Source organism: Haliotis rubra, unplaced genomic scaffold, assembly GCF_003918875.1.
Source record: "Haliotis rubra isolate DU_JTF1 unplaced genomic scaffold, ASM391887v1 Scf21, whole genome shotgun sequence".
NCBI classification, from domain to species: domain Eukaryota; kingdom Metazoa; phylum Mollusca; class Gastropoda; order Lepetellida; family Haliotidae; genus Haliotis; species Haliotis rubra.
In genome coordinates this window covers 3,362,152-3,379,237 of record NW_025766114.1, presented here as the reverse complement: position 1 = coordinate 3,379,237, position 17,086 = coordinate 3,362,152, and the positions used below count along the sequence as shown (strand labels likewise).

Sequence of the window (17,086 nt, the reverse complement as noted above, 5' to 3'; positions counted from 1 at the left end):
TATACACAAATACCTTGAAATAAATCATTTTAAATCTTAATAATGTGTCATTCTTTAAAGGTGTATGTATCGCGATACGTATCGTATCGCAGGTAAAATATCGCGATACGTATCATATCATGACAGTGTATCGTCCCAGCCCTATTCTTGAGTATAGATCACATTTTGTATCTGGTTCATGGCATCAGAATTCTTTGAATTTCAATTATTAGGCACTTTTTAAACAAACCACCTGTTTGTCTGGCAGAAAATGTGCAGATGATTGATGTTTCTGGCTTAGTTTCCATGGTTACGTCAATTTCTACTTAACCTTCAGTCCCCAGTACCTATATACAGATATATCATGACATCCTTGCTGTGTACTGACTAGCACCGCTTGTGTTTACAGGTCCCAGTGCCCCATACATCACCAACTTCACCGTGGTGGGGCTGGACAGTGTGTTTATACAGTGGGAACCCCCAGATGTCTTCTACAAGACCATCAACAACTACTTCATCAAGTGGTGGGATGTGGTGGAAACCTCCTACTACGAGGACGAGCTTATCGACGGAACTTCAACAGAGGTAGCTCATCTTCTTTCTTACACTAGTTCTCTTCAGATTCCTCGCTTTGTACACCTGTGAAGATCCGGTTTAGGATTGATCTTCAGTAACCCATGTTTGTTGTAAGAGGCGACTAACAGGATCGGGTGGTCAGGCTCGCTGACTTGGTTGACACATGTCATCGTATCCCAATTCCGTAGATCGATGCTCATGAAGCTGATCACTGGATTGTCTGGTACAGACTCGATTATTTACAGACCATTGGCATATTGATGGAATATTGCTGAGTGCGGCGTTAAACAACAAACCAACCAACCAACAACCTGGCTTGTAATGCGACCCTGTTGTGTGAATCTGATAGTAGTACATAGTCAAAACTACTTGTGAAGATCTGGGTTCAGCAACCCATTCTTGAAGTAAGAGGCAACTCAAGGGATCAGTGGTCAGGCTGGCAGACTTGGTTTACAGGTCCTTGTATCCCTATAGCGAATATTGATGCTCATGCTGTTGATCACCGGATTGTTTGGTCCAGATTATTTATTTATTTATTGCAGCATTAAGCAAGAAACAAGCTATAATTTCTCAAAGAAATATCTCTGGAGCTGTTGATGCAGCAAAATGCACTCACTCACTCACCCAAAAAGAGATTGTCAAAGGTCAAAGCAGAACACAAACAGTGGTCATCACTGATTTTTAAAATACCTTCAATTTTGTTAAAAATTTGTGGTTTTGTTTAAGTTTATATTATCTTAAACTCAGAGGTATTTTAACATTGTCAGATGAAGCATGAAAAACTCTTAAGTGTGTGATCAGTGAAACTGGGTCAAATGACCGCCTCTCGCCAGGTTTAGTTGTGTCCCTGGTAGATGTTGATGACTTGCCCTGTTGCGGACCTTGTCCACCACAGGTTTCCATGGCCAAACTTGATGATTACCAGGCTAACTTGGCAACATTCACCCACCCAGGTGAAGTGGGCCAAGATGACAGACTTACCCACTTCGTAACTTTTATGTATTGTTAATGTCTGAACATTTTATGAAGATTGTATTTCTAAAATGTATTTATGTTTTGTGTAGACAACTCTAACAGATTTACCCAAAAATGGCCATTACCGCTTGAAGATAGCCGGCGTTACACACGGGATCTTCAGCAAGACGCACTATGTTGGAGAGTTCACCGAGGCGACAGAGTTCACGCCCGGAGGTATGAGGACACTGCTCCCCCGACAACTAATAATGATAACACAGTGCCTGCATATTACAAGCTTGTAAAAAGCTGGATACTTTATTTGCTGTCGTAACCATTTTGTTCAAATGAAGGCTTTGTGCTGCTCATGTAGACGATTCTGGAATTGTGCATAAAATAATACTATGCATGTGATACTCTCATATCTCCAATCTGAATAACCGTTATAGTAAAGTTATAGCAAATTTATAGTAAAGAAAGCCTATATCATTTTTAGACAGACTATCCAGAAACTAATATTGTAGAAAAATATTTATACATATTCTAAAACTGGCATGATCATTCATTCATTCATTCATTCATTCATTCATTCATTCATTCATTCATTCATTCATTCTAAGATACCCCGTTTCAAACATTTTTACCAAATGAATGCTGTTTCCAATGATTTATAAATTTACAAACTTTTGAAAAGGATGAAAGTAATTGGGAAAGGAAGTAATTATGTTCAAAATTGCAAATAAAACCATTGGAGACACATTCATTCATTCATTCAATCTTTCATTCATTCATTCATTCATTCAATCTTTTATTCATTCATTCATTCATTCATTCATTCAATCAATCTTTTATTCATTCATTCATTCATTCATTCTACTACCAGCATCTTGTGACATCCTGATTACATGACTATCACCACTGTTTCCCCTCCTCCACATCCATCTGTCTCTCTGCTAATCTGTAGTGTGAAACCAGTGGTCTTTTATGCTTTATAGGGAGTCAGTCTGATATTTCACGTGGTGTCGTGGATACGGAGATTATTCGAGACCATGGTAGGTGGATGTTGTGAGGTATTGTCTGGTCCACACTGTGATATGTTGGTAGTCACCCTCGATATGCCATGATTCAGTCCTAGGTGGATGTCGTACACCATTGGATGGTCACAGTTATTTTCGTCACGGTTTTGCTAACCCCACAGTACAGGTTTTTCTTCCCATTCATCCTCAAAACCATTTGTTTTTGCCATGTTCCAGTATTATCAAACCAGGCACTTAGGTTGTCAAGGATTCGGCAAGAACGAGAAAAAAGTTCCATAGGTATTCTAGGTTAGAAAAGTTTGGTCATGTTTGTTTTGACCTGATTAATTGATGCTCATATCATCGATCACCTGGTTGTATGGTCCAGAATCGGCCATTTACAGATCCATGTCATATAGTTGGAATATTTCTTAGTGTTGTGCTAAACAAGCTAACTTACAAATTCAAGAATTCCTCTAAACTTTGGGCAGATATTCATATATGCCTAAGCAGAGCTTGATATTACATCTTAATACTTTCGCTCTGCACAGGCGGTGGGGTAGCCTAGTGGTTATAGTGTTTGCTCATCATGCCGAACATCCAGGTTTGATTCCCCACATGGGTACAATGTGTGAAGCCTCATTTCTGGTGTTCCCCGCCATGATATTGCTGGAATATTGTTTAAGGCGGTGTAAAACCAAACTCAGTCAGTCTCACTCTGCTCAAGACAACCTTGAATCTCATTGTGTAACCTGGGAAATTTTATAGCCACTAAATTGGTGCCCAGCATTGGACAAAATATGTTCTTGATACATCTGAGAGCAATACATTTCCTTGTACCCTACTGTGTTCTAGATGTAGGTTGTACAATGTATCCCACAGACAACTTGTTAGCTTGTTGGTCTTGTGGATCAGGTCCAAGTCTTGGGACGCTGTCAAGCTAGAAACAAGTCGACCATGTTACTGATCCCCCTTTCCAATAACACCCTTTAACAACAAGGAATAAACAATATGGTTTTGAGGATGTTTTTTGTTGCATTTAGACATGGGTCCACTGCCCTCATTTTGCTGATCTAATCAGAGTTTTTGAGTATTATGCCATGGTTTCTTATAAGAAATGTTGAATTACGCTTTTAGACAGACATAGTATTTCAAAAACAGTAACTGACTGAGGCCTCTTCCACAAAGTGATGCTTACGTTGAGATGATCGTAACTCTCTGACTTAAGCAGTGACTTACGACTGTTGTGCTAACATCACTTTGTGGAACAGGGCCCTGAGCAGGAGGAAATAATTTTCTGCTCAAGGTGAAAAATATATTAGCATGCTTAAACATGTATTACAAATTATTGATTTAAAATATGTCCATGGATCCATTGCTATAGTGTCACAGAGAGGAGGAAGAATCTGTACTAGACAACAGTTTGCATGGTGTTTGTGTTACAATGGCACTAGTTGTCCTCTAGCACCACTAGTCGTAGCCCATGTCTTGCTGTAGACCTGTAGTGTTTCCTGGGAAACAGTTTCCTCAGTTTTAGATTCTTTTTCTTGGGTTTTCAGTAGTGTTGGGCCTTGTGTTGGAGATTTGTTTCTTTTCTTTTAGTGGTAGGATGGTTTATCATCATCTTTCCGCTTTATAGTGCACAGATTTGTTTCTTAATCTAATTACCCCGGTTGATTGTTTGTACATCTGAGAAATCATCCCCAATTTTGCAGCATATTTTATCACAAAGTTTGAACTGTTTGAATAAAGACAGATTCTCAAAATTTTACTTCAGTTTTAATTTATTGAGATGAGTTGGACATTTAAGTGTCTTTGGTATACTTTGCACAGTTTGAGAAACATGGAATTATCGACAACATATTTCAGATACTTTCAGGTATTAACATACACTTATAAAACAAAACTGAACAAAATGACTGTACAGCTGTGTACGAAGTTGGGATGTTACTACAGCTCGCGTTAATACGAAGACATGTGTTTCCTGAATGTTGGTGCATGTACTGTTTATTATTGGTAGTGCCTGTCCTCTTGTTGTGCTTCAAGCTGACTTATCAAAATCTCTCTGATCTTTATCATCATCCATTGTTGTCATGCCTCATTGAAGTATTTAGATGTCTTGCATGTTGAATCCAGGATATTAGTGCCAGGCTCACCGTACTGTCGAGGTGTTTCAAACATTTAGGGCCCTGTTACATTCAGTGATCTTGATGCAGACTGCCACTTCATGCCGACACAATGTTGGACTGTTGGAATTTATCCTTGTCCAGTTGCCTGAACTTAAAGAAAATAACAAAATGTTTCTCATCGTTATGTTGAAAAGGTCAAGGTGACAAACATTCTCCTTGTAACCTTGTTTGTCATCATTATGTTGAAAAGGTCAAGGTTACAAACATTCTTGTAACCTTGTTTGTCATCATTATGTTGAAAAGGTCAAGGTTATAAACATTCTCCTTGTAACCTTGATTGTCATCATTATGTTGAAAAGGTCAAGGTTACAAACATTCTCCTCGTAACCTTTTTAGTCATCATTATGTTGAAAAGGTCAAGGTTACAAACATTCTCCTTGTAACATTGATTGTCATCGTTATGTTGAAAAGGTCAAGGTTACAAACATTCTCCTTGTAACCTGGCCAGCTTTTTCATTTGTATAATTTGTATTAGGATCAAACCTATTAACAGACATAGCCCAAAATGTTTGAGGCCTATTTTTGATGACCAGAATGATGATGAGAAACATATTGAGTTTTCTTTGCCTGAGTTCGTTCCCTGTGTCACAGTGTGTTCCGCTTCAGCTCAGCTGTTTTAAACATAGGTTATAGCATATGACCTATGACAGTTGTAGTGCTGTGATTGCATTGTGAAATGTTGCACAGACTCATAGACTACTCACAGACTGCTGGCTTGTGTTGATGAAGTGGCTTGATGCTGGGACTGCTTTGTGAAACAAGGCCATTGAAGGAAAACATTTTGAAAGAGCATCATCACTACTTTACGGTTTTGTATACAGATGTAGATGAGGCCTGACTGCGCGAACATTGTGCTGGGAAACATTTAATGCACAAAAAATAAACAAGATGGCGTCAAGGCTATTGTACATACTGCACAGATTGAGGGAGTTCGTGAGTTTAGTTTACGCAACTTTTAGCAATATTCCAACAATATCATGGCGGGGGACACCAAAAATGGACTTTTCATATTTTGTACCCATGTGGGGAATCAAATCAATGTTCGCTTGACTCATTGGTTAAATAACGACTACACTGCGAACTGATCCTATGTATTTGCACGTGATACGGGATGGTGGGGTGGCCTCGTGGTTAAAGTGTTCCATCCCACTAAATTCCTGGGTTTGATTCCCCAAATGGGTACAATGTGTGAAAAAACCCATTTCTGGTGGTTTCCCCCCCCATGATATTACTGAAATATTGCTTGCAGTGTAAAACCATGCTCACTCACAAATGATTGGTGGCGTTGGGGTGGCCTTGTGGTTTTCCACAGTGGTATAATTTGTGATGCTCATTTCTGGTGTCTCCCCACGTGGTCTTTCTGGAATATTGCTTAAAAATGGCGTAAAACAATGCTCACTCACTCATACGTGATCCAGGAACTTGGTGTATACAAACCGATGAAATATTGATGTGTGCAATTTGACCACCAAGGTTCGAAATATTAGTCAAACATTAGACATGAATATCCTGGATTAAACATTGTTGTATGAAGTATTTTACTCAACTGAGAGTAACCTGTCATGTCTTCCTTCTCAAGGCCACTATGCAAGTGAGTATACGTACATGTTGTCATCACTCACATGGTAATGGGCTGTCATTGACAATCATTCTGCACATTTCATCACTTGTTGATAACAGAGGAGGTTGACATCAAGAGACTGTATAGCTAATCTGGCCAATAAACCATATTAATCTCATTGAAATCAAATCTTTTACTCCAGTATCTTACTTCTGTTTAAAGAGGGGCAGTGGGAGCCTAGTGGTTTAAGTGTTCGCTTGTCACCCCGAAGACCCGGGTTCCATTCCCTACATGGGTACAATGTGTGAAGCCCAGTTCTGTATACCCTCTGTGATATTGCTGGAATATTGCTAAAAGCGGCATGGAACTAAACTCACTCACTCACTAGTGGTTAAAGCATTTGCTTGACACGCTGACCTGCAGCATATAATGAAGGAAGAACTTCAGAAAAAAATTAACTTATCAATAACTTTGAATTTTAAGAAAATTTAGGGTCCATATTCAGATTTTTATTCAAAGACATGGACCTTGGTTGCACAAAGTGACTGAGTATTTGAGTAGTTGGAACTCACAAGCTTTAATGCACATTACTGTCCATTGCTAAGACCACTACGTGCAGATGGGCCCAGCAGAATTCAATTATACAGTATCAACTCATATCGTCTAATGTTAAGTCGATGTCATTTCCTTGAATGGGTTCAATCTGTGAAGCCTACTTTTGATGTCACCAAGCCAGATATTGCCGGAATATTTGTAGAAAGTAGTGTAAAGCCATCACTCACTCACTCATTCATGAAATCAAATGTAGATATCTGCTTTATGTCAACTTCCTCCAAATCACTCTGTCACCAGTGTCATTCATTGTTTTTCAAGATAGTGATTTTCAACACCTTTTTGGATTCACATAATTCGGGATCTGTCTTTTCATAGTTATGGCCATTGTTTTTTCAGCATCTGAATAACTCTCTTGTCTTTTGTAACGTTCTGTAGACGATAAACGCTAATTAATACCAAGCTGAATGTTTTGCCTTCCTTGGGCAAAGATTACGGGATAGAAGTAGTCATAACTTTAAATTATATTTATTGCATCAATGTTTCAGATATAATTTAGCTTTTGAGTGGATTATGGAATTAGAGATTAAGAATATGTTGAACTTTATCGATAACATGTTCTGATTTATTGCCTTTTGTATTGTTTTAATGTTGAATCTTACAGTGTTATTAAACTTAAATGGAATGGAAACATCAGATAATATATCTTTAAGTGGATTATAAGATTAAGGATAATGCACAATATAGTTTTTAATAAGTGGATTATAAGATTAAGGATAATGCACAATATAGTTTTTAAGTGTATTTATTTAGAAGTGTCACGTATAGTAGTGTTCTTTATTTCTAGATATTAGCAGCTTTAGGTGTACTTTTCTGTTTGATGTTTAGATTTTTTTTTTTTAACTTATCTGTTAGAAGTTTTGACCACTTTTATATTTTATGAAAATCTCAGAAATTTTAGGACATATTGACAACTACCATTGTCGTATTTAAAATTATTTGTGACAAAATAGTCTTCTTTATATTGAAATGTCCTGTTTGTTAAAATTATTTAAAAAAAAAAGATTATTTATAAACTTGAAAAATAACTGTAAATGAATTTTGTTTGTTTCTGAAAGAAGAGTACAGAAAAGCATTTATTGTAGTATCAGTCAGGTTGATGGTGTTGAAAAATATTATCTGGTAACTTTGTGTGTGAGTTATATATGTGTAATAGGTTATAACATGATTGCAATGGACATGAGACCAGAGATGACTGTCATGCACAGGTAGAGTTGTCACGATGTATGGTTGTCATGGCAATGTTTTAACAGATCCCGAGATGGAAAGTGCCAAGAATAAGGAAGTGGTTATGTCTGCTGGGGTCATCGCAGGTGTCATCATTGCAATTCTCATCAGCCTCGTCATCGTCATCATCTTTGTTGGATATAGGTAAGAAATATTCATGTTTTAATCACAAATTTTTATTAAATATTTTATCCCTTTTTGTGACATGATCAAGGTTTAAATATATTCAATTACATTTTCATTTTTATTTTCAGTATATTAAGATCTCGTATTTTCAAGTAGATTGAAGTATATCAGTATTACATAAAAGTCGACCCATGAAGATTCGGGTTAGAATTGATCTTCAGTAACCCATGCTTGTCATAACAGGCGACCAACGGGATCGGGTGGTCAGGCTTGCTGACTTGGTTGACACAGGTCATCGGTTCCCAATTGCATAGATCGATGCTCATCATGTTGATCACGTAATTGTCTGGTCCAGACTCGATTATTTACAGACCGCTGCCATATAGCTGGAATATTGCTGAGTGTGGTGTTAAGCAACCATCAAACCAAACCACAACCCACCGTAGTGATTGTCATTCACGGTGACTAAACTTGATCTGGTGGCGAAATCATTCACTTGGCTGCTTGCATGTTCTACTCTGATAATGCTAACATTGCTCATACTATCACTCACTGGATTCGTTGGCGCAGACTGGAGTATTTATGGGCTGTGCTGATATAACTGGAATTTACTGAGTGCAGAATCGATGAACAGACTAACTAAAAATAGTTCTGTTACCGGAAAGAACAGTATGCATCTAAGTGAGATGTACCTAGAACATTGACTTCAGTATACAAATTAAACAATACAAAGAAATTAAGGCGATTTTACATTATTGTCGTGTTTTTTTTCATTTCAGGTCATTTGCGTGTAGGAAATGTTACCAAGCAGCATATTACTACCTGGCTGTTCCCAGCAACTCCCAGTCAACACCGCCGACTGTCGTCACTGTTGCCGAGCCTGCAGGTATAGCATTCACAATAAACTGGCACTACAGACCATATTTGCTGTTTAACCCATTCAACACCGTAGGCCGGAAAAACGGCCAAGACGTCACCAGTCCCCAGACACCGTAGGCCGGAAAACCGGCCAGGCAGTAGTCGCATCAAAATGATATATAATTTTAGGAACCTAACTAACATATGATTCTTTTATCAAATCTATCACTTTTCACAATGTCTGAAAACACTTATTAAATTTCAAATGACCATATATTATCGACAGGATTAGAATTATAAACTATTTTTTTGCAATGTAATTGAAAAAAACAATTCTCGGACACATGCTTTGGCAGCGGGTCCACAATAACATTGTCAAAGAGCAAAGTAACAATGTTTCGAGGAAATCATTAAATAAATTGACTAAACTAATGGTGGTGGTGGAATTGGGTTTAACGTCGTGCTTGAGAATATTTCGCTCATATAACGACGTGCATGCGTGTATATGTGTATGTGCGGCAGCTTGTACTAGCCCAGACTGAAGCTGGTTTTATAGTGCTAGCCCACTGAGATACCATGCCGCAGTGAAGCATGAATACCCCACTCAGACACATTATACTGACTCCGAGCCGACCAGTCCTTGTTGTACCCATTAATACCGAGCGCCTGGCAGGGACCAACAAGTACCATATTTTAACGTCTTTTGGTATGATGCGGTCAGGGATCGAACCCGCGACCTTCCGTACTCCGGGCGGACGCCTAACCACTACACCACGGAGGCGGTCGACTAAACTAATGATGAAAATCAACAACAGCATTCATAAAAGATGTCAAACGTACATATAAAATTACTATTTCCATCTTTTTGTGCGTAATGTAAGTCAAGTCACTGACAAGTGACATCTCGGCTCTCGCCGCCTCAATCTTCACACTCTGACACGATGTTTCATGCAAAAATATATGCATGAAGCATTTTTGTCACAAGTCATAACCTAGCACGATACGTCCAATAAGTTCCATAATTTACATATAGGTAGCGATTTCTTGCCCAATATGTTAAAAATAGCATTATTTTACCCAAAACTTTAGTCTAAATCTAAAAGTTTTCGTTTACGAGGACGGTATCCATTGCCGTAATATGATTGGCTGCCTTAGGTCACGTTGATTTTGACCAATCACGACCCTTATAGCAGACTGTGGCGAAAAAGCGTCATTAGAAACCAATCTTTGTCCAATAAAATCGCTTCTTACAACCGTGAAAATACTCTCGGCAAGGGTACAGTGATGTTGTTGATGTTCAGAACTTTCGAACGATACCCGACATAAAACAATTCGCCTCCCATGTTATTCATACAAAGCTTCGAAAACGGAGGTATTTTCCGTTGTTGTGTCATGTTACCGAGCGGAAAGCCACTGATATCGGGATATAGGCGACCATACATATTATTTAAGAAATCTTTTTATAATAATTTTCTGATTACGTAAAATGAAAATATAAAAGAAAAAGGCACGGCCATGTTATGACATGTCACAAATGGAAAAAAATCGCCATAGTTTTTGCTTCTTTCGTGGTTTATCTGGACATTATAAATGTAAGCTTGCATTTTCATTACAAAAATAAATCTATTTAAGTTGTAGTTGTATTATTTGAATAACATTATAAAAATAAACTTCCTATTTATCAACAGTGGGATTAGATCTTTTAAATGGTGTATGAGATGTAGTAGCAATAACGTTTTACAAGCTTATAATTTCCTTCATAAACATAGGCTTTATCTGTGACCTTAGAGTCTCTGGGAACTCAGTGTCATGGCAGTAAATGCCTCTGGTTGACTGGTGTTGAAAGAGTTAAACACCTCCCCTGACTGTCTTCTAAACAAATCTGTAATTAATTGTAATAAATGCCCCATACTAAGCTAAAAAATGTGACAGACCATATTTTCTATTGTGTGCTGCAGATGTTTTACATGTAACAAAACAGTGTTTAAAGAGTATAATTGTCTCATAATGATTATCACAAATGAGCTCGCCCATATTTGGACAAAGTTTCTTCTCTACTGTTCAATCTCTAAGTAGAATTATAACTTGTTTTGCATGGTTAATATGAATTTACTGGCAAGATGGTGAAGGGGAGATAACTTTGTAAAGTTAAGGTTATCTCCCCCTGATTGTGATTTATTAACTATGAGATCATGCACAATATTCCTGTCGAAATCACAATGGCCATCTATTTTACATGTGTATACATGTAGACAATTTACAATTTCTCGCTTTCTTTGGGCTTGTGGCAGCGACTGATTTAAAGAGCGAATGATTAAGAGATAACATTTTATATGACTAGGTGGTGTTGGAATGAAAATAAAAATTGGGGGGGGGGGGCAATAAAATTAGAAGGGTTGGTCGGGTGATGAGAAACCCAGAAAATAAAAATGCGGCCCAATTTGAATATGCAAGAGAGGACAGTTTTTATGTCAATAGTGAAAGGCAGACATTTCTTTTTCCAATTATATAAAAGTCTTGATTTATGTTTTATGTTTGACAAACATTTTAGAATTATGGTATGCATTGAGATGTACTCTTGTTTCAGATGAGAAGGTTTACCCTGAAGTTACAGTAAAGGAGTTCATCCACCATGTGGAAACTTTGCATGCTGACTCCGACATTGGCTTCTCTCAGGAATTTGATGTAAGAAAGAATCAGCATCGCTTGTGGTACACTGTGTCTGTCCACATCACTGCTGGGGGTCTGATCGTAAAGATCGGAGGTAGAATTGGTCTTCAGCAACCCATGGGGGCGGTGGGGTAGCCTAGTGGTTAAAGTGTTCGCTCGTCACGCCGAAGACCCAGGCTCGAACCTCCACATGGGTACAATGTGTGAAGCCCATTTCTGGTGTCCCCCGCCGTGATGTTGCTGAAATATTGCTAAAAGCGGCGTAAAACCAAACTCAGTCAGTCAGTTCAGCAACCCATGCTTGTCGTAAGAGGCGACTAACAGGATTGGTTGGTCAGGCTCGCTGACTTGGTTGACACATGTCATCGTGTCCCATTTGCGTAGATCGATGCTCATGTTGTTGATCACTGGATTGTCTGGTCCAGACTCGATTATTTACAGACCGCCGTCATATAGCTGGAATACTGCTGAGTGCGGCGTAAAACTAAACTCACTCACTGCTGGGAGTCTGGGTTAGAACGAGAATCTATTTAAGTTGTTAATGGTGGTTGAATACATTGGGTGGTCAGGCTCAGTGATGTAATTGTTTCTGTGTCATCAGACCCAACGTCAAGAGTTGTTGCTCACTATATTAATCATTGGCTTGTTTGGTCCAGATTTGATTATTCAGAGGTCACTGCCAGATAGCTGGAATGATTCTGAATAAAAGTAAATTGTAGAAAACAACACACTTGTACAGTCGGATACTAGTTTCTCCTCAGTCAGCACTTGGACATCCCCTGTATGGATTTTGGGTCTGACAAGGTCCCTTGTTCCTCGTGCTTCTTGTCAGATCAAACAAAGATGTCTCCATCAGTGTGATCTTGTTGATTGGATATCATTGTATCTAGGTTGTATACAATCAGTATTTTGCATGGCCCAGATTATATTATCTACACTCCCTCGCCAAGTCTTAGACCTGGGATAGATTCCCCATATGTGGAATGTGTCAAGATATTGCTGGAATATGCTACTGTGGCTAAAAACCACACTCACTCACCCATTGACTCACTCCCTCGATTTGTCTCACCATTTTCAGGACATCAACAAGAATACCAATGTAGATTTCCGATGTGAGAGTTCCTGCCTACCCGAGAATCGTGGAAAGAACAGATACATCAACATAGCTGCATGTAAGCATACCATGAAACAAGCTTCATACCATTTTTTATTAGAGTTTCTACAGAGGTCTAACAAGCAATTTAGTAGGTAGAATATCATGGTTGATGTATGCGAGGATCAAATGGTTATTATGAGAACCATATTTCCCTCAGTTTCATGCTTTTTAAAAAATAAGTACAGCTATGTAATTAGGTTGGTGAAAAAAATGAGTTTAGGTGTTTTTCCTGGACACAACCATCTTACCTTGAGCTATGACAACAGAAATACACTGTCAACAAATCCGTACTGAAGTACGCAAGCTGGTCCTTTTATTCAACCAAGTGTCATTTGAAGTATTCAATGTGTCTACCTACCTGACTGTATTTCCTAATGTGAGACACGACTGATACTTTCTGTGTTCTATTCTGTTCACACTGCTAATTGTTTCCATCTTGTTTTCAGTTGACCACTCGCGAGTCGTGTTGAAGACGGAACTGGGCAGACTCCGCCATTCTGATTACATCAATGCAAACTATATCGATGTAAGTAGATTGGTGCTCATGCTGTCAACCACTGGTTTGTGTGGTCCAGACTCAGTAATCTGATGGACATGGTTTTAATATTGCTGATCTCGAATCAAAATATTGATTTACTTCAGTGAGTATTTTGGTCTTTTTTCTAATATATGGGGCGGTAGTTAAAGCCTTTTGTCATGCAAAGGCCCGGGTTCGATTCCCCACATGGGTACAATGTGTGAAGCCCATTTCTTGTGTTCCCCACCATGATATTGCTGGAATATTGCTAAAAGCGGTGTTAAACCATACTCACTGACTTTTGCAATTTATTCCAGGGTTACCAGAAGCCCAAAGCTTACATCGCCACTCAGGGACCATTGCCGCAGACGTTTGCCGACTTCTGGAGGATGATATGGGAACAAAACTGCAGCGTGATTGTCATGATAACCAACCTTATGGAGAGGGGGAGGGTAGGTACACTTTGGATCCAGACTAGTTCCCTTGCAACGTATGGTTGTGGTGGTGTGTGGTTTCCGTTGAAGTTGGTCATAGAGAGCCCTTGGATGGGTGACTGTGTTTGGCAGTTTGACTCGTGAGAGTTTCTAAGACTTCAGTCTTGCCCCACAACAAAGCACAGGTGACTCATGTGGTTTCAACATCGGCAAGTGAGTTTGTTCATAAACTGCCTTTGTTCACCCAGCAGAAAGTGGGTACCCGGTGGGATAAGTCATATGTCTAGTAACCTTCCAGCGGCTTGGGTTATCCAGGGTAACAATGTCAATGCAGCCTGGAGATCAGTGGCCCTATTATGGTTGTTGTTGTAGAGCTGCTTTGAGGACGCTTAAAATGTGTGACCTGGCTGATTGAGTGTCCTGGTACCTAATGATCATTGCTCATGCTATCGACCACTGGTTTGTTGATTCAGTGTTGATTAGTCACAGGCTGTGATATAGCTGGAATTAATGTTTACTGAATTCAGGATCAAACAGCAGTCTTTGTTTAAAAGAACAAGGATATCGATGTGCATGGTGGCTGTGTCATCATTTCCTGTCTTGCCTGAATGTATCATATTCCGAGCTGCTGATACCTGCAAAATTACTGATGTAGCGTTAAGCAATATTAACTCATTCACTGTTTATTCCATTCACTGTTTAGAAATCAATATGACCTTCACATACATGTAAAATGCTCTACAGAATATCCCCTTTATAGTACTCTCTATGTATTCTCATAGAATATTCTCATATAATATCCTCCATATACCACTGTATAGTACTCTTAGTGTATTCACATAGAATATTCTCATATAATATCCTCCATATACCATTGTATAGTACTCTCTATGTATTCTCATAGAATATTCTCATATAATATCCTCCATATACCATTGTATAGTACTCTCTATGTATTCTCATAGAATATTCTCATATAATATCCTCCATATATCATTGTATAGTACTCTCTATGTATTCTCATAGAATATTCTCATATAATATCCTCCATATACCATTGTATAGTACTCTTAGTGTATTCTCATAGAATATTCTCATATAATATCCTCCATATACCATTGTATAGTACTCTTAGTGTATTCACATGGAGGGGTGGTGGGGTAGCCTAGTGACTAGAGCGTGTTATTGCTGGAATATTGCTAAAAGCGGCATAAAACTAAACTCACTCACTCACTTCAAGCTAAAGGACAGTGGGGTAGCCTTGTGGTTAAACCTGTGGCTCGTCACGTCGAAGACCCGGGTTCATTGGGTACAATGTGTGAAGCCCATTTCTGGTCTCCCCCACTGTGATATTACTGGAATATTGCTAAAAGTGGCGTAAAACCAAACTCACTCACTCAATCATGGATTATTCTCCATATAGTATTGTATGGTATTCTCTATGTTATAAACCGCCTCCGTGGTGTAGTGGTTAGAGCGTCCGCCCGGAGAGCGGAAGGTTGCGGGTTCGATCCCCGACCGCATCATACCAAAAGACGCTAAAATATGGTACTTGTTGGTCCCTGCCTGGTGCTTGGCATTAATGGGTACAACAAGGACTGGTCGGCTCGGAGTCAGTATAATGTGTCTGAGTGGGGTATTCATGCTTCACTGCGGCATGGTATCTCAGTGGGCTAGCACTATAAAACCAGCTTAAGTCTGGGCTAGTACAAGCAGCCGCACATACACATACACACGCATGCATGTCGTCATATGAGTGAAATATTCTCAAGCACGATGTAAAACCCAATTTCACCTCACCTCACCTCACCGCTATGTTATATTCCTCGTATAATATTCTCAAATGGTATTTTCAAAGTAATATTTTCTTAAAGTAAATATCCGTCATATTTTGTCTCTGTTTCCAGCGTAAATGTGACCAGTACTGGCCAGGCGATGGACTGGAGATCTACGGCAGCATGTCGGTCAAGCTGCTTAACACTATACAGAGGGCTCACTACACAGTGCGCGTATTTTCAGTGCGGAATATGAAGGTAAAAAAGGTATGCATGCCCTGCTCCGTGATGGCTGGCTTCGTGTTGGTTCTGTTCGCCTTTTCTTGAGTTCTTCACATCGGTTCATGTAAGATGCAACAGTTGTGGAGGTTGTCGCTTAACAACATGTTGATAGTCAGCTTTGGAGACCTGGAAATTGAAAAATTTGTTTATTCTTATTAGGTGGAAACAAACATTTTGGAACAAGAATAGTATATTTCTTATCAGGAAACTGTAACAGTTATGTCAATATATCTCGTTAATTGTTATGACAGGATGCAAAATTTGATGCAATATACCTCAGTCAACCTATAATATTTAGTGCTGAATAGGGCAATGGGGTTGCCTAGTGGTTATGGCATTCGCTTGTCACGCCAAAAATCTAGGTTTGATTCCCCACATGGGTACAATGTGTGAAGCCCATTTGTGGTGTCCCCTGCTGTGATATTGCTGGAATATTGCTAAAGGTGGCGTAAAACCAAACTCACCCTCTCGCTACTGCTGAATATTACTACAAAGACTGTACATGTGTACAATGTATAATTTAGTTGGATATATCAATTTGTAAGTGATCGTTGAATTCCTAATATAGTCTGTTCATCAGTTTCATGAACATGGGAAATCATTTGTTTTTAAGCGACACCTCTTGTTTAGTGTATATTGTCGTCACCCAATTTAATAGCATGTCTTTATGTTCCTTGTTTTAATCAGCACAGTATATTATTATTACATTTTAAATTTAAGATTTCAAAATTTTAATTCAAATTCAAATTTCATTTTGGCTTATTTGATAATATTTTGTCCTCTTGTCACCAAAGATAAGCATATCAACTTGTGAGTTCTCTCACTGGGAAATGATTATATAGTTGTATAAAAAAATTGTGAAGGAAAATGCGTTTATTTAAATTGACACTGACATCTTCCAGCTGGACGAGCTGACATTTCCACACAAGGTATAACGGCCTGTTTACAGAGAGTCTTGCGTTAAGAATGGCATAGATGTTAGTGTTCTACATTGTCAGGTTACATCCTATCAAAGGAAACATGCTTCAAACTTGTCTGGGTTGGAACATAAGGGAATACCTCAAAGTAGAGAAGTTAGATTTGTCCTCTAGCTCTGCCTAGTGGGTCAACAGGCATATTTTCTGGGATATGATTTTTCATCCAGATCGTTCGTG

The 17,086-nt window shown here is 38.8% G+C and overlaps 1 protein-coding gene across 3 annotated transcripts in view; it reads left to right on the top strand.

Annotated features, from left to right (window-relative positions):
• The window catches only part of LOC124276565 (tyrosine-protein phosphatase 99A-like), a 95,788-nt gene that overhangs the window by 54,384 nt on the left and 24,318 nt on the right, over positions 1–17,086 (top strand). Inside the window, exons 11-21 of one of the 3 annotated variants that reach the window (XM_046712206.1) lie at positions 389–564; positions 1,620–1,746; positions 2,505–2,561; positions 6,294–6,305; positions 8,141–8,258; positions 9,020–9,126; positions 11,686–11,783; positions 12,847–12,940; positions 13,371–13,450; positions 13,759–13,893; positions 15,783–15,917. In XM_046712206.1, the coding sequence (XP_046568162.1) occupies positions 389–564; positions 1,620–1,746; positions 2,505–2,561; positions 6,294–6,305; positions 8,141–8,258; positions 9,020–9,126; positions 11,686–11,783; positions 12,847–12,940; positions 13,371–13,450; positions 13,759–13,893; positions 15,783–15,917 (1,139 nt within the window). The remainder of the gene's footprint in view (positions 1–388; positions 565–1,619; positions 1,747–2,504; positions 2,562–6,293; positions 6,306–8,140; positions 8,259–9,019; positions 9,127–11,685; positions 11,784–12,846; positions 12,941–13,370; positions 13,451–13,758; positions 13,894–15,782; positions 15,918–17,086) is intronic. The other 2 variants (XM_046712208.1, XM_046712209.1) reach the window with 2 other exon arrangements.